We start from the raw sequence: 17,994 nt of genomic DNA on the forward strand, positions 1-17,994 counted from the left end.
AGGAAAAAACTGACAGCACTTTGGAGCGAATCCCCGTATCTAACAGCGGTATAAAGAGGTCGATGGGATGTAATAATAACAAACCGGTATTAGTTACGCTACCGTCTGCTTTGCAGAATTACCGAGTCGTAAAATGCAAAGCTCTTCTTTTGTTTATCGCAGGCGAGGTCTGCTAATATTAGCAGAAAAATCTACGAGCTGTTTCACACCAACGTGATGCAGCCTGGCGTGCTCGGGATACCCGAAGACGCGCAGGGATTTTCAAAACAATGCATGCTCTGCATTGGATGCGTCAGCTGTCCGTCTCCACCGAAGACAACGCTTGTCAAGAGGAGAGGGGAAAAAATCTTTTCCCTTGACAAGCCCTTTGTACGATCGTATGTCGGGGGGGGAATGAATCCTCCGGTTATGACATCCCTGCGCACTTGCCTCTGTGGGAGGCACCGCGGTTGTCGATTTTACATGTCGTCGCGCCTAAATAAAACGAAAGCGATCGGCCGAGCAACAGTTGACCCGGGAACAAAAATCACTGGAGGCCAGGCAGGATGGGCTCTCATGTGATCAAGTGATCTAACGAGGTGAACAGAAAGCCTGCATGGTGAGTTTGGCGCGGGATCGCTATGAACACCGGGTCCTTTGTCAGTTTCTTTTTTTCACTTTGCTGTGCTGTTTTTTTTCTTTCCTGCTGAAGAATGAATTTCCTACTAATAATATTATGCTTAAAGTGCTTATCATGACTGCCCACACAAGAGGGAGACAGAATGTCTGCGAGGCAAACATCGGCTCCACAACTTTGTGAACTTAAGCCTGGATCTTCTTTACGGTTCAGGTCACTGTTCCTGTGTGTTAGACAGACTAGAGAAGATAAAGTTATTTAAGATTTTGGGTGAACTGTTGCTCTTTATCTCGCACTGACATTGTGCCATTGAGATATATTCCAGAATCGTGCACATTTTAACCTTCCTTGTTTATGTTTGTTTTGTTTGCAGCCCAGTAAAGTCAGGAGTGACTGTAAGGAGCTGAAGATGCTTTGTGCGGAAGACGAGCAGAGCAGGACTTGCTGGATGACAGCCTTCAGATTACTCAAGGTAAACGCTTTACTTTTGCTCCATCTAACTCTCACCGCAGCGCAGTTACTTAAAAACCCCTCCCCGCGGAAGCTTCTTTATGTTTTCGCATCATTTCAGCTCTTACACGCTGATGTTTTTCCTCTCTGTCGTCTTTGCAGTACGGGATCGTACTGTATAAAAACTACAACATCCCGCAGCAGACGAAGTCTAACCTCTCACATTTCTCGGCGCCTGTGGTGAGTCTCTGCTCCCTGACATCATCCCCTTACAGCCACACTCTAATGCCCCCACTCAGCCAAGAACAATCCAGATTGATCCATTAATTAGCTGATGGCGAATTGGAAACCAGTTGCCTCTGTGGCCACCTTGTGCCTCCCTCTTCTGGTGAGGAAACGCACGAGCGGATCGCGTTTTTACTTCCGGGGGTCGTTTTAAATGAAGGTATTTAACTCGAATGGCCGCTCCAGATGTTTATCAGGAGTTTCTGTTACAATATATATGTCCGTCTGTTTTGTTGTCATATTATAAACAGAGGCAAAAAGAAGAGTCGCAAAATGCATTTGACAGTCGATAGGAAAACATAAACCTACGTATTTGTTACTCGCATTGGATGACGATGCTAAAAATTCATATTGGAATAAAGTCTATGACATTATCTTTCCAACGTAATGGAAAAATATATTTACATCAGCACATTTGTATTATGTCAAAATTGCAGCAGTCGCAAAATGTTAGTATATTGGTCTTTTTACTGAATCAGAAAGTAAGAACAGGTTATTTCCTATGCACTCGTATTTCAGTCACATTGAGAAAAATTTAAAAAATTCTGAAAAAAAAACACAAGATCCCTGAATGAGATTAAAAGGGGGTTCATTCAGAATGATAAGAAAGGGGATCTCGGTAAAAATAATAATTAGGAAATACAGATAAGGATGAAAATAAGAGGGCTACAGATTCATGTGTATGGAAGTGAAATAGAAGAAATAAAAGTCAAAAAGAATGTGCTTCTTAAAGAGCACAGTATGATTGTTTAACAGCATAATGTCATTTTCATCCCGGACGGTTTTAATGTCGTGCCATGAAACTTAAATGTCACTTAAAAGTCTTTCACTGTAGTCGTTGATCATGTGAGTGTTGCGTTTGTTTTAGTTCAGCAAAGACGGTTTCATCGTAGGAATGCCGTTCCTGTTTGTTTTATTCCAAGGAAAGTTTAGTAGAATTCATTTAAAACTGAATAATTTGAACTGGGGGGGGGGGGGGGGGGGGGGCGTTTGACGGCACGGGGTGTTCAAGCCTGTGCTTTTCTTTAAAAGGCATTTGTGGGGTGAGTGAAGTGGGTCTCTGTGCAGACAGGATTTGTCATGCCCCAGTGAGTGCGTCTGGCTTGTTAGACCTCTGACCCTTGTCCCCCCCCCCCCCCCCCAACCCTTCCATCCCACTCCTTGTGCCCCCACCCTCGCCTCCCGCTCCCCCCTTGCCCTTCCATCACCCTCCGCCTCTCCCACCCTTCCACATCTCCTCACAGCGGAGTGTGTCTGAGAATTCCCTGGTCGCCATGGACTTCTCCGGCCAGACCGGCCGCGTCATTGACAACCCAGTCGAGGCCCAGAGCGCCGCCCTGGAGGAGGGACAGACCTGGAGGGTGAGGAGGAGGAGGAGGAGGAGGAGGTGGTGCAACTCGGTTTCATTGGATGCGATGAATGCAGACACTAGCGTTCTACAGCACACGTTTCCAAGCCTAACAAGCCCTGAGACGACATATAAAATAGCCGACAGCGAGGACTGCCGTTTCCCAGAGGAAATAGTAGCAAAGACTGGAAAAATGATGAAAAAGAATGGTAAAAATCAAGTCGGTTTATGAGAAGACAAAAGTCAGAAAGCTGCGTCACATACCATGTGGATACACACTTTACAAATACGCAATAAATAAGTTTGACAAAAATGTATGATATGTACTGAGCGTGTGTAAACCTTGAGCTGCTACAGGTGCCATTCCAATTCTATTCAAGTGAAGTTTGAATATGACTTCTGAATTGGAGTACATGTGGGAAACACTCCCTTATACCAGTCAAAAAATTGATTTACCAAAGGTCTGCGAACATCTGTCATAGATTACAACTCGTATCCACCTTAATTCGTCACTTGAATGATCGCAGTTGTGGATTTTTTGTATGAAGAGGCATCTTTGTGTCTCGGTAAAAGGTGACCTTTTTGTCCACATGAGGATTCTAATGCCTGGATGTTCTGCTCATATCCTCCCTGTTTCTTGGTCATAGAAGCGGAGCCAGCGTATGAATGTCCTGGGCAGCCCCTCCCCCCTGCATCCATCCTCTCTGAGCACAGGTACCCCCACCACCACCACCACCACCACCGCAAGGACATGTGAACCTCAATGTTTATCTCCTTGTTTGACGCACTCACTCGCTTTGTTTTGTTTTTTTTTTTCTTCTTTTATTTTCCAGTTATCCACAGGACCCAGGTGTGGTTTCACGGCCGCATCATGCGAGAGGAAGCCCACAAAATGATCATTCAGCAAGGCCAAGTGGACGGGTAGGAAGAGCTACATCTTGAAGCCTTCGCGGCTGATTCGAGGAATTTTGATTCAGGATAGTTTTGTTTAGAATAACTCTTAAAAGTCAGTGTCTAAAAGGGGACAGCCAGCTTTTTGGCCTGTCGGTCTCACACTGGCCTCCACCGTGGGGATTAAGATAAGATTCTCAGAGAGCACACAATTGAATAATGTTGACGCATCTCAAAAGATAAATGAGGAAAAAAACTGTTCATTCATTTCATTCCCTTCTCTGTCTTGTGCTTTGGCCGTCAGGTTATTCCTGTTACGGGACAGTCAGAGTAATCCCAAGGCATTCGTGCTCACCTTGTGCCACCACCAGAAGATCAAGCACTTCCAAATCCTACCGGTCAGTCGCTTAACACTCCAGAGGACGTGAAGCAGAATGAAATTAAATAAAAGCAAGATCACCCTGCTAGTTTTCTAGAAATTACAGCAATCTAACTTTCTTACCTGCAGCATTTGAGTCTCATTGCTTGGAATGCCTGCGTTGTCTGACCAGAGCGAACACGCTAAATGTTACTGGCCCGAGAGCCGTACGGCGGGGCGAACCGAGGGTGTCTTATTTTGAAAATAAAAGGTTTCGCCGTTTGTTTTGTCCAGCCGGCGACGGTCGCAGTAGTCGGGTGATGCTAACTGTCCTTCCTCACTGTGCCGTGAAGTGTGAAGAGGACGGCCAGGTGTTCTTCAGCCTCGACGACGGCGCCACCAAGTTCACCGACCTGATTCACCTGGTGGAGTTCTACCAGCTCAACAGAGGAGTGCTGCCCTGCAAGCTCAAACACCCCTGCACCGCCGTGGCCTTGTGACACTCCTCCACCCCCTGCCCCCTTTTGCACACCTCTCAGCCTGAGATCCCACTCCGTCATATCCGCCCCTCCCTCACCAACGTAATGAGTTTTTGGAGATTGAGATAAGTGGAGTCGAGTTTCGGGGGAAGTGAACAACTCAGCCGGAGCTGCCGTCGGAGCGGAAAAGGTCTTCGACGTGTTGCGCTTTTCTCCGCCTTATTGCTTTTTGGATGTTTGAATAGGAACTGTGTGGCTTGTTCATAAGTTGCAGATTTGGACCTAGTGGTCGTTTAAACTCCTGCATTGTTCTCATGGAGACGGGGTTGTTTGTCTTTGCCATTGTGACTCTGGTCATTGTAGAGGAGAGAGCGCATCACGATGATGCAGACGGCGGGAGTGCTGCAGGTCCAGTGGATGGATCCCACCCACCAAGTCTTTTAACCCACTCAAACCCCCCACCCCCGTTCCTCCCATCCTCCAGGCCTGATAAGCTGTGGTGCCCACAACACCCTCGCCCTCTTGCCACGAGACTGTCGCACGGAGGCAGGGAGCGCCACCCTCTCGACTTCCTCATCGATCATCAGGGATGGACGGGAACCTCTCTGGGTCGTATCGAGCTCGATCCGGGAGTTTTCTCAACCTGTGCAGTCCAGTCTGGATAAGCTGACACCACGACAACGCTCGCCGCGTCCTGTCCCACGGCCCCTCGCCCCCGAACCAAATGGACTCGACGCGGCCTCTCCGCCGTGTCCCGTCCCACGAAGCTCTGGTGCAATCCTGGTCACCATCTCTCCTCCGAACGAGCTCAGAGGAAAAAGTCGGGTGAGAAAAGCAAAGGAGCTGAAGGCATGATGAGCAGAGCAGTCACGAGGGTTTGCTGAAAGGACAGAGGAATGTTTATCAGGAAGGCCGTAACAAGCCTGTCTTGTAGAATTGATTACTTGATGTCATTTTAATGCTGTTTTATTACTGTTAATTCAATGCAGAATTAGTTTTGCACTCGCGGGGGCGACAGACGACAGCTGTTCTGTCGAGCTAAATGGAGCTGCCCGCTTTCCGTTCGTCATCCTCCTCTTCCTCCTCCAGCTCCCCGCACCTTCTGAGAGGCATGCATGTGAATTTCCACCTGCTCTGATTGGATTACGGTAGCGTGGGAGCAAAGAGAGTCATGGCTGATAATGCAGTGCCTCTTAGAAAGCTTTGGGAACATCTTGGACCTCTGTGTGTCTCATACCAACATGGTCACACTACCGTAAAAAACGAATGTGCTCTGGAAGAGGCTGAATGCCTCGAGATTATGAGGAAGAGGGGGAGGACTTTAAAATAGACTCCATAAATGTGTGTTCCCCCTCAAGCTTAAACCATTTCAATTATTCTTTTTTTTTTTTTTTTCTTTTAATGGAAAGGGTTAAATCTGCTGGTCTCACAGTCGGTGCGTTGCTTTTGAATGTCATTTTCTTGTCCCAGGTCTGTTCTGAGCTCACTGCTTGCACATTTAAATTATTTGATACACGTGGAATCGGAGCAGCCGCGATTGGATCCGGCTCCGGGTGGATTTATTGACCACTGTCCCCTCACTCCAGAAGAGACTACCATGGTGTTTTTTTTTTCTTTTATAAATTTCTAAATGAACGTATGACTTGAACTGTGAGCTCAGTTGACTGTGCTCGGACACAGTCAAATGAGCTGCACCTGCCTTAAGTGAAACTTGCGAGCCTTGTGTATGAACTCAAAGCGATATTAAAATGCACATACAGTGACATATTACAGGTTTAGAGGATGAAATGACATCAAGATGGTTCAAGTTTATGTTTAAGGAAGAGTCAAACCCTTGTTTTGTTTTGTTTTTTAACTTTCTTGCCAAGAGTCAGACGACAAGATCGATGAAACTTCCATTCCTGTAAGGTAAATTTCATGCTACAGCTAACAGCTAGCTGCCCAGCACATCATGTTCACCTGTTTTAAAAGAAAAGAAAAGACAAAACATGTCAATTTTATTTTCCCCAGCAGATAACAAATTCACCCAACAGCACTTTTAACACCTTATCTTGTTCAAATGATCCAGACAGACGCCAATAGGACTCCTGCGAGCTGGCCCAACAGAGAAAACAAAGAGTCGTTTGTTAGCTGCATGAAGCGTGCAGGCCAAGCTAGCCAGGCGCTAACTTTACATTCAGACACAGACAGCGATGAAAGTTGTTTTAAAGATTTTGGTTGCCGCCAGCCAGAGGCCAACAAGAGAATCCTCTGTGGTCCCTTCGCACGATCATACCCTGCAAAAACTATTTTGGAGTAGCTTTTGAACTTGGGGGAACACGTGTTAGATACGTTTAGAACACTTGTTTTAATGTCCACGTTGCTCCTGGAGTCATTTTTTGATTTATGCTGAACATTCGCCTCAAAACTCCATTGGAAATGTTTAAGAATATCTGAAAATGGTTAGAACTGCTATATAGCAACAAAAATAACAAATAGTTAACCCCTTTTTTTTTTTGCAACTTTTTTTTTTAACTCGTGGCAAGAAAGCGGTTGTGGTGCACGTCCTCTTTATTGCCAGATGACATCTGTCTAAATAGCTATTAATGTAGCTCACTATGTGCAGGAGAACCAAATTGTACGAGGCATGAACAACATGAAGTGACTGTGTCATAACAGAAAACATTATTCAGGCTAACTCCTCTTTTTGACACCACCCAAAATTGTAGTCTTAGTCACCTGCATGAAAAGGATCCAAAATCAAACTTGATGAATAAACTGTCCACTTGTAAACAAAAATGCAGTTTGACAACGTGCAGCATATCGCCTACCCCCATCTTTCAATTGCAAGGGGAATGAACGTGTCAAGAATGATTGTGATAATGGAAGTTGTCATGTCAGAGAGAAAACATTACCAGGTTATGTTCACCTCAGCTTAAGTGTCACAAAATAATGAAATGGTGATAAATTATTGGAAAAAGGTGATAATTGGCATACGTCTGGCGCTGCCCTCTGGCTCTCAAACATCAGGGCGTTTTCTCGACTCACCATTTTCCATACTCTGAGGAAACGCTTCCATGCCAACAGATTTACAACAAAATCAGGGTCACGTTAGGGTCATGTTCTTTTATGGCCTTTTACGGCCAGTGGAAAACTGATCAGCGAATTGGAATGCCAAAATCTGTTGTTTGGCAAGCTGGCGCCATTTCTGTAGCTCTTATGGTCGTTGAACGTAAGCATCTTTTTTGGGAATTGTTGGAAATAATGGTAAAGGCAGGAAATGAGTAACTAAACGTAAACAGGTCTGCCTGGAACGAGTCACTTATCGGATTTGAAAAATGCGCCGTCCGCGCCCCTCATATGTAAAGTCAGGAAAACTGTCGCAGCACACACTCGCGCTTCTAAAAAAAAAATGATGAACTGATTCTTTTTTTACTTAGAAATAATTTGTAGTTGCTTAACGTTAAAGGGGCGTAACGATACACTCGGTTGGATTCAGAGGCTGGTGGGGGACAATTGTACGTGGAAAGAGCAGAGAGGAATATACAGTGAGAAAATTTTGGTCTTTGTTTTGCTTGTTTTTCTTTTTTGGCAGTTTTATTGTAAACTAAATCCTTGTGCTCCAATTACAAAAATACAATTTTATTTTATTTTTCCCTTGTTCTGCAGGCTAGTGGATCACAGGATAGAAATGGATCGGTTAAGTATAAATGCGAAACCTCACATTCTCCTCATTTTTGATCACAGTCACACCCCCGACCCTGTTTCTCGAATATTTTACCTGGGACTAGAATGCATTTGGCCATTCACAGGTCGGAGGAAAACACACAACGACTGTTTTCAATGTCCGGATACTGTTAAGCTCAACTGTCACGCTTATTTTTTTTGGAACACAGGCATAGTTCTTGCCCTTTCGTCCGATCAAGTTGAATATCTGCGTTGTATAATATTTGCCGAAGATTTCCCTCACACTTTTCCCGCTCATTCATTTTTTTTCGCCTTAAATGTGTAAAGACCTTTCGTTGAGTTGTTTGTTTTTTGTTGTGTTTTTTTTTTTTTTTTTTTTCTAAATTAGTCACAGGAGGAAGGATATCATAGGGTGAAATGTTCAGTCCTTTCCTGCTCTTCTTGCTTGGGTGACCAGAGAATAAAGCTCTACATGCATAATTCACCAGCTCAGTTCAGCAGTAAAATTAGCCTTGTCCTCGCTTTCAACTCTCCCATCCATCCTTGGCCAAATTTGCGGTTAACAAGGTTAGCACGGGGCCATTCGACTACCTGCCAGGCTGACTCTCTAAGCACCGTCATTGGCACGCTTGCTACTGCCGCCAGCAGTCCACCGATCACGTGACTTACCAGCTCCGCGCTCCAACTATCACACCTGTTCAAGTCAGCCAGGGCAAACTCTCCAGGGATTGGATAATGCTTGACCCCCCTTGACCCCCTATCCCACCTGTGTCCAGCCTGTAAGCTATGACCCTGAGGTGAATAAGTGTGTGTGTGTGAGTGTGTGTGTGTGTGCGTGTGAATGGCCAGACTGTTATATTCACTCTTCAGGATCGCTAACTGCTGGTTATCGTACTTGCCTTTTAGAGACAGTCAGAGGAAAGCTGGGAAAGTCAAGTGATGCCTTGGATTCACGATATTAGTGGACAGGAGGAGGGTTGGCAGGAGGTTTCCCAGTGTCAGTCACCGAGGGATCGCTGTGGCCCAGCGGGGGGCGTTTTGGCGTCCCCTCCTCCTCCCAGCATTTTTAATCACTGTGCTGCAGTGCAATTCTATACAAAAAAAAGTCCAAGTCAATGATTATACCAGTATACAATATCATTTGTTTTCTAAGTATGTGAAGCTATGGAGAAGACGTAGATCTAACACTGTACCTAGGTCACAGATCACTATGTATGGGGCGTTATGCTTTTGCTCATAACTCCATGTAAAATGAAGAATGATTTATTTTGTCCTTTTTTCATTATTTGATTGTGTGTATATTGACATTTTTGTGTATTTTCTTTTGTTTGCCACAAAATGACCTTATACATATATATATATATATATATATATATGTATATATATATATATATATATGTATATGAAAAAAACAAGAATATACCACAGCATATACAGTATTAAATTAAGCTTTTTTTTAAGAGATCAAACTGGATTTTTGGCGTGCGTCACGTTTCTTAACATCAGTTGTGTGTATAAGCTGACGAGCTGTCGGAGTCTTCATCTCTGCCGGCGTCCCAATGGTGACTCTTTATCAAACCACACCTTCCCAGTTGTTTTATTTGATATCTGTCTGTCTGTCCCGACGGTTTTGTTTTCAAGTAAACAATCCAGTAAATGTTGGGTGATTTAATTTTTGTTACACACGCGACGATGCTTGGGGATATTCTTAGCCGCTTTGACACTTTAAACACACTACAAGTAGTGCAATTATACAGTGTAGCTCAAGAGGGTTGTGCTTTTCATTATGACCATTTACTCTGATTTTTAAGGTGCATAACTTTTTTTTTTTTAAGATATGTGTCCATACTTGCAGCAGGTGCCTTTTGTTTATCAACAATAACTCAATGATAATTATTTTATTCTTTTCTCTTTTTTTAGTTGCCATCCGTCCGCATTCTCAGCGTTAATTTACAGTTAGCCGGGGACTGTGAAACGTACACCTAGTGGAACTAAACTAACATCGGGTCAACGCTGCGTACGCGCAGTGTCGGTCTTGTTATTTGGGTTGAAGTCATCATAAGCTGAAGTTAAATATGTCAGGGAGAGTTTTTTTTTTTTTTTTAAGCAAATGAACGGTAACCTTTTTTTTTTGTTAACCCCATTGTGCTTTGCTTTGCGTCTGTACAGCTCCTGGATCTACATTGTATCCTGTTCAGGTATTTTTGTACAAATAAGGGACTGATATATTCTCTGTTTATTGGAAATTAGAATAAAAGACATTGCTATAAACCAAAATCCCAGGAGGTGGGTGCATTATTTTGCAGGACATGTCCACACTGTATGTATCCTATACATGTTACATGAGATGGTTTGCAGGAGGGACAGTGAATATACTGGTAGAGGGATACTGAGGTTGGAACTGCCAAGGGGAGGTCTGGATGTAGTGAAAAAGGTTATAAAGTTAGTTGGTGTAAGGGAGAGTAGATGGGATAATGATTCACTGTGGCGACCCCTCAAGGGAGCAGCTGATGTGAAAGCAAGAAGATACAGTACGTACGGGTTGTGAAGGAGCTTTTGAAACTATATTTTATTTAATATATATGGCTGATGTGCATCTTCTACAATGGGGGTTGGCAATTCATTTTAAAGAGGGGCCAAAATAAGCTAATCGCAGTTCTGCCCAACAAACGTTTCATCACTCAATTAAAAAAAAAACATTGTATAGTTTGGATAAACTTCAAAGGGTTAGAGGAGATATTTTGATTTTGCAATGAAACAGTGAAAAAGACCAGATATAGTGATAGAAACAACAGTGTTATTGAAGAAGGCTGATGCAGCAACAGAGGCTTTGTTTAAAATGGCAGTGGCAGAGAACTTATTCAGGGTCACTGGATTCAGACAGACATTTTACTTGCTGAGATGTGGAAACCTGACATTTTTGAAAATATTCAGGCAACAAAAACTTGATTTTGGGTTGAAAAAACTCCTGCTCTAGAATCTCGATGATACGCATTGGCTTCTAGATTATATGACATATGGTGGTGTGACAGTTTACAGCCTTTGCGTACCATCAACTAATTTATATTGTTTAAAAGTAATACAGTCGCATGACCATATGAGGTTTACTTTTATGCAATAACTGCTTATAGAAATTACATTTAAATAGAAAGCAATGCAACAGGATTTATGTAAGCACTGTCGGTCTCATCCACATTGCTATTTTGGGCAATAAATGCACCTAAATGACAATTGTCATGTATAAATCTACTCAAAAACAGTCAGTACACCAAACAGTGTTTTCATTATGTCAATGAGTTTGATGAGAATGTTAAAGAAACTTGATTTTTAAGTTGTTGGCCCACATTCAAGATTCCTGTCTCCGCAAATATTCTTAAATCTGATTCAGGTCCAATTTTTGATGAATGCGCAGCATCTAAATTCAATTAAATTCAATAAAAATGCGAGTTCCTTTTTTTCCAGAGGCTCAATGGGCAAGATATCAATTTTAAAATGCTGTATACATAACAATGTATACTTTTTTATGTAAACTTGTGTTTGTCTCTGCACACCAAGCTTGATGTTAAGACCTTCATCTACATGTGTAGAGCATATGATTTCTTCAGAGAGCTACTCCGTGTTGCACCAAAGTCCTAATATGAAAAATATAATTATAAGCAGCCTCGGGAACAAGCAACAAACAGATGCAATCTTTCTATGAGCTGAATTTATGAGCTTTTTGATATGCTTATGCCTATGGCCAACAATCAGGAGAGAACATAATGTATTTCATGGTGCAGGAGCATTTGTTTACATCGTTGTCATGTGTTTATGGTTATTGCTCTGGGATTTAGAGGTTGTTGCCACTGCGTTCACAAGCTGCATTGTGTACAACAAAAGACGCTGATGTGACCGTAAATATATTTTCAAACTGTAACCAGCATGCCCTCTCAGACATAAAACATAAATCAACCCAGAGGATATTGTACCAGTAGTTTCCCTGCAGCCCTGTTGAAGGCAATAAATGTCTCATCCCCCAAACCCACTGCAAACAATTGAGTTCTTAATCACTCTCCAACGTGGAAAGCTATTAAATGGCGCTATCTTGTGGTTGGTTGTGCGTACTGTCTTGTTGCAGACTTTTTAATAAATTGCACCTGTACAAATTTTACTATCTTAACCGGACCTTTTTGGGATTTCAATCCTTTTTTTTTCAGATTAGATTGAGGAAACACCCATGTGATTTTAGTATATTTAATTGAAAAATAGGAGAAGGCACTAACGTATTTCCTTTTGTCAATCATTTTGACTCTTGCTTACGTGCAGGATATTTTTTCCAGCCAGTATGCACCAATGCTCCTAAATAAGCAACGTTTAAGGGGAGCCCTTCATGGGATATTTCCATCAGTTAGATATTGATAGAATTTTAAGTTGCACTATCATGGTACTGATAGGAAGAGAAATGGAGTAGGAGTTATCTTGAAGGAGGAGTTTGTGAGGAATGTTCTGAAGGTGAAAAGAATGTCAGATAGACTTAGGAGTCTGAAATTAGAAATTGAAGATGTGATGCTCAATTATGTTCATGTCAATGCCCCACAGGTGGGATGTCAGTCAGAGGAGAAGGAGAGGTTCTGGAATGAGTTTGATGAAATGATGCAGAATATCCACAGAGATGATTAGATTAGATTATATTCAACTTTATTGTCATTACAAATATAAGGATTCGCTAACTAAATGCAGTGTGAATGGTGAGAGAGTGGTCAATGAACTTGCCCAGACTTAAATGGACATGTTGGTGCGGGCAACAGAGGTGACGAGGAAGTGATGGGCAGGTTTGGTATCCAGGCTAGGAACGCAGAGGGACAGATAGTGGTAGACTTTGCAAAAAGGATGGAAATGACTGTAGTGAACACTTTTTTCCAGAAAAGACAAAAACATAGGGTAACTTATAAGAGCGGCGGTAGGAGCACACAGGTAGAATATATCTTGTATGGGTAAGGTAACCTGAAAGAGATCAGTGACTGAAAAGTAGTTGTAGGTGAGGGTGTATCCCAGGGGGGGGCAATTATTTTGGCTGGCAGGCCACATGTCTTATTTAACTTTTATGCACGGGTCAACAAGTTATCATGTCAACTGAACAAAATGAAAATTTCTAGTTAAATACTCCATTTTTTTGGCATTTTATTTCAACTTTAAAGTAATTAATGATCAAATAAATGCGCCGACATCAGTTTGTAAGTAATCATCCATACAAAATTAAGCAAAGGGGAAAAATAAAGAGTTTCTAAATTCAATATTGATTGAAAATACTTGTAAAAATATTCAAAGAAAATAGTTTGGCGAGCCGGATATGAAAGCAAAACGGATCTGGCCGGATGGTAAAATGCCCACTTCTGGTTTGTAGGATGACTGGTGACAAGGAGATCAAGGTTTTCAGGAAGGTGAGGAGCTGATATCTACTGAGTATACTTAACATAATAAATGTTTGTGGATCTTGCATAACTGTGTGAACCCTTACACTACAACAGAGTACTTTTTGGTAAATACCTTATTCTGTCGACTCAAATGGAGTTGAAGTTAGCTGTGAGAAAAATGACCGCCGTCCTGACAGCTGGGATTTTAGTTCCTTCACCTTTCTCCTTCTCAACTCACTTTTCGGAGGGAAGTCGGTGCCGTAGTTTTTATGAACGGTCTGAAAATGCTGATCCACATTTCTCTTTTTCGGTATAGCGATTGCAGACCGGCAGATGAGGCGAATGCACTTTGAAAATGATACAGTAAAAAAAAAGTCCACCCATTCTGTATGGAAGAGATACATCTTACATACATTGTTTTCACTCTTTTTATATTGTCGTTTAGCTCTGGTTCTGTATTTTTATCCCTTACTATTCCTTTATGTTGTCCATTATTATCCCTGATGTTCTTGTTGTATCTGTGGTCTATTTATTTGTGGATGTCTCGCTATCTTCTGTCTCTCTCTACTTATATTTATACTATATATACTTTTTTATTTTTTGACATCATTACTATTACACTACCATGAAAAATGAATTTCCTCTATGGAAACGGATTAGGTTGATCTGATCTTACTATAGGTTGCAGGTAATTGGGAGCAGGGGAGAGCGTTTAGTCAATGCTAATTGGTCGTGGCCTCCTATTGGTCCCTGCCAGGGCACTGAGCTTTTTAACGTCGTGACGTCATTTCTGGGAGACGCCAGGGCTCTGGGGGAGAGCCAGCTGGGTGCAGTGCGGCCTCCTTTGACTGGGAAAAGCACACCTTGTCTTATTTTGTCTTTCAGATCTAATGCGTTTGTTTGGCGAGTGCCTGTGGACTGGTATTTCTGACTTTAGTTTCATCAGGTACATGACACAGGCTCTGCTTAGTTTGATTTTTCAGCTTTTCTGAGTTACTCTGGCCCAGTCCAATGATTTGAGATGGGAACTTCCTTTGCACACCGTTCATGTCTGGAGTAAGTTGGTGTCAGATTATTAAAGTGGCCGTCCGTTCTGTGTTGGAAAACCCTTTCTGTTTTCCAAAAGTTTCTGAAATGTCAAACTAGACCATTGAGAAGGTAGCCCTAGCCCTCTTAGCTTTAACACTTTGAGGCGTACATCAGTTTCACTGCAGCACCTGTCTGTTCATCTGTGGCACTGTTTCCCCTCTATATGTTCCAGGCAGTTCTGAGCAGCTGACAGCATTTAGTAAACAGTAACCAGTTGCAGTCCCCTATTGGTCCTGGGCGATGCCGGGGATGTGAGATTCCGGCTGAGTGCTGCGTGGTCTCTGAACCGGGGAAATTCCTTATGGAGGCAGCAGTTGTTGTCATCAAGTCACAAACTGCTTAGGAGCCAAGGACTTTCCACTTTTTACCATTGTTTTTGCACGGTGTTAATAAATACACTTTCCTGTAACTCGTGTCTGCATACTGTTCCTCTTGTTGGGTCTCCCTGAGCACAGATAAATGCACAGGGTTGCATCAGACATAACTTGTGCCATAAACAAATATGCGCCTTGAACAGATCGGTGGAGGCCTGGGTTGACTGCCATTAGTGCCGCTGGAAATAGGGCAGCAGAGACGGAAAGTGTGGGACTGAGTAGGGTCATTGATTATGGGATGATACAGGAAAAGGCAGAGTTGGCTGACATGATGCGGAGAAGGAAGGTGATGGGAATGTTTGGTATCTGACATGGGAGGGAAGGATGGAAATGGCTTTAGTGAATATGTTTTCTAAGGTGACTTAAGAGCGGTGGCAGACTAAATCTTGTGCACGTGAGGTCATCTGAAGATCGGTGAGTCAACTATTTTGCAGGTTGTTGCAATGTTCTCGGAACGTCGTCTACGAGCCAGTCTTTATGTGAATTCAGTGGCTTCTTCGGGACTTGAAGGTTACAAGTTATATTCCCACTTATTCAACTATATAGCTGTCTGACTCTGGATGTAAAGTCCCCCTCAGAAAGGTTCTGTTCCTGCAAATCTATATATGTACATACAATTCAAATCAGCTTGGTGGGAAGTATCCCAGTGCATTTGCTCAATATTTTGAACATGTTTATGAGATCTGGCTGATACAGAAGGGTATTGGCTCAAATTGATGGATATGGTATATATATCTATGTAGTCTCAGTAAGGAGATAAATAATCCTGTCTATCATCCTCAAACAACTTGCTGGATTGCACGCATTCCTCGGGGTCCTCCTGTTTGACTAAAAAACTAAAAATTGGCATCAAGAAACAACCTTGATGGACTGTTGTCGTAATGTTTCTTTTGCAAAGTGTCATGAGTGTGTTTTTCAGAAGTGCTCGGCTAAATAATGGTAAGTGATGTCCTTGATTTTTCTTAGTTAATTCATGTTATTTAACGGCACTGTCTCATTGTATGTTTGCAAATCAATGTTATGTGTTTGACAGTGGATCCCTAAATGTTGTGTTTGTGCTTGTAGGTGCGGTGAGCCCCAGAAGTACGGAATCTAAGAGAGCCAAGGTAGTGTGTGCAATATGGATAGTTTTGTGTAAAGTTAGCAAAGTGTTTGAGCGGTGTTTTATTGAATCCTGTTTTTCCTCATTTTAAATGTTTTAATTTAGTTTTATCTTGTATTCTAAATTTGTATTTTTATTTTGGCATTTTCTTTTTAAAAACTATCTTGTCTTTTTATTTTCCTTGTATCTTTTTCCAAAAATCAATAAAGTATCCATACCCCACCAAATGTGTGTCTGGGGCCCCTATGTGGATGAAAAACCCGAAGTGCCACGGCAGTTTTTTTTTTTTATTTTCTCCAGCAGGCTGGCTTCAACGGTGTGTCTTTGCGTGTGCTACTCCCAAATTCCCCCTGGGGTGCCGTGGTTAGTGGGGGGCCCCCTCCTCCCTATCTCTCGCCCTGCTCCTTGCTTTGCCTGACACTGCCCCGCATCGGCCTTGTATCAGGGCTGGGACCCGAACTGGCTGTTGTCGGCCTTCCACCAGGTTGGGCACCCGATGTGGCTGTTAACTGGTGTCATAAATCCGGGTTGCACATATATAGCCTCATACTTAGAAGAAAAAAAATACTAAATGTCATTTCTTAGGCAAGATGCAGAGTAGCAGCAAGCATGCTGAGTCAGCTAGAAAGAAAATATGCGAGAGGACTTAGGTTTCGATTCAGGATTTCACTTTATTTTCAAACATTTGGCCAACTTTACACAACACTTGGAAAAAAGAATCCCCAACTGTCATTTGTAAGCTAGTTTACCAAGTTATCTAGTCAGCCCTCCATCCACAAATGTGCATAAAAACATCCATATTTTGTTGGTCTAGGAATTGAACCTCCTTCACCATGTGGATATTGACTTGTCGATCAAGATGTACACATACATCTCTATAGGAAGTCGTCGGAAAGAAAAGATGCGCAACTTGACTGGACACCGGTTCACCCCTCCGGATAAGAAAGTCTTGGTTTTAGGGGATCCAGTGTTTGCTTGTAAATAAATTGCCCATTAAAATCAGACTCCAGCTTTTCAGAGTGGTGATTGATGCTTACGTGTGTGTTCTGGCTTTACGTGACAGACTGAAATTTTTACAAATAAGGACACACATCTATCTAGACCTTGGACCTTCAGGCTGCAGCAGCTGGACAGACTGCCAGTAAAACCTTCACATTTTGGTACAAAAAAAAAATTTGTGTTTCCCCTTCACACACAGGTAGGGTCAAGTCAGTCAGTTCTCATGCTCTGCCCCTACAGGCTCCTGGGGGTCTGTGCATACAACGGCAACCCAACCCAGTAAAAGATCGATAGGGGCAATGCACCTCTGCATAGCTTTTAGATTATTGCCCTCACCTGCCCCGTTGCGATATGCAGTGATTTCACAGAAAAAGTAGACTGCTCCAAACCTCCCAAAATATGTCATATTGAAAACACCAAGTTAGATAAAGGTTGCTGGATGACACCATTAAACAGACAGCTAAAATTAAATGGTTCTTATATGCGACTTCTTGCCGACATTAAATGCCGTTTCAAACACATAACATACCGTGATCAATACAGAGACAAAAACAAGTCAAAGGACGGACAAACTTTTGATCTTGCCAGTTTGAAGGCTGAGCAGAGGATACCGGTGGGCAAGTGCTAACTTTCGGCTGCCGAGAGGAGACACGGCTGGGATTAATTCGCAATCGGCGTCAGCTGCCGCTAATCAAGAGCCCTATAAAGGGCAGCGGCACGCTCTGCCTGAGGCCGGGGGATTGTGGATGTCCCAGACCACTGCGGTACCCTGTCACAACCAGCCGGTGTAACATCTGACCCTGTCCTGCCGTCACCCCGCCTGTGCAACTCTGTCTCGGGGCCAGGGGCTTACCAGCGACACCCTACCTGCCGTTCTACTCAATAAAGCGCTTCAACCCAGATTCCTGCTCTGAGGTCTGGTTCCCTGCCTGAGTCTGCCCCCG

At 42.9% G+C, this 17,994-nt stretch overlaps 1 protein-coding gene across 5 annotated transcripts in view; it reads left to right on the forward strand.

Annotated features, from left to right (window-relative positions):
- The window catches only part of LOC147219756 (growth factor receptor-bound protein 10-like), a 48,269-nt gene extending 40,106 nt beyond the window's left edge, over window positions 1-8,163 (forward strand). For all 5 annotated transcript variants that reach the window (XM_086171157.1, XM_086171160.1, XM_086171156.1 and 2 more), the window contains 7 exons: window positions 990-1,088; window positions 1,229-1,306; window positions 2,596-2,712; window positions 3,347-3,413; window positions 3,533-3,620; window positions 3,895-3,988; window positions 4,302-8,163. In XM_086171157.1, the coding sequence (XP_086027283.1) occupies window positions 990-1,088; window positions 1,229-1,306; window positions 2,596-2,712; window positions 3,347-3,413; window positions 3,533-3,620; window positions 3,895-3,988; window positions 4,302-4,448 (690 nt within the window). In that variant the 3' untranslated portion in view covers window positions 4,449-8,163. The remainder of the gene's footprint in view (window positions 1-989; window positions 1,089-1,228; window positions 1,307-2,595; window positions 2,713-3,346; window positions 3,414-3,532; window positions 3,621-3,894; window positions 3,989-4,301) is intronic.
- The last annotated feature ends 9,831 nt before the right edge of the window (window positions 8,164-17,994 follow it).

This window comes from Fistularia commersonii, chromosome 24, assembly GCF_037954325.1.
Source record: "Fistularia commersonii isolate RoL2024-O1a breed Wild chromosome 24, RoL_Fcom_v1.0, whole genome shotgun sequence".
NCBI lineage: Eukaryota > Metazoa > Chordata > Actinopteri > Syngnathiformes > Fistulariidae > Fistularia > Fistularia commersonii.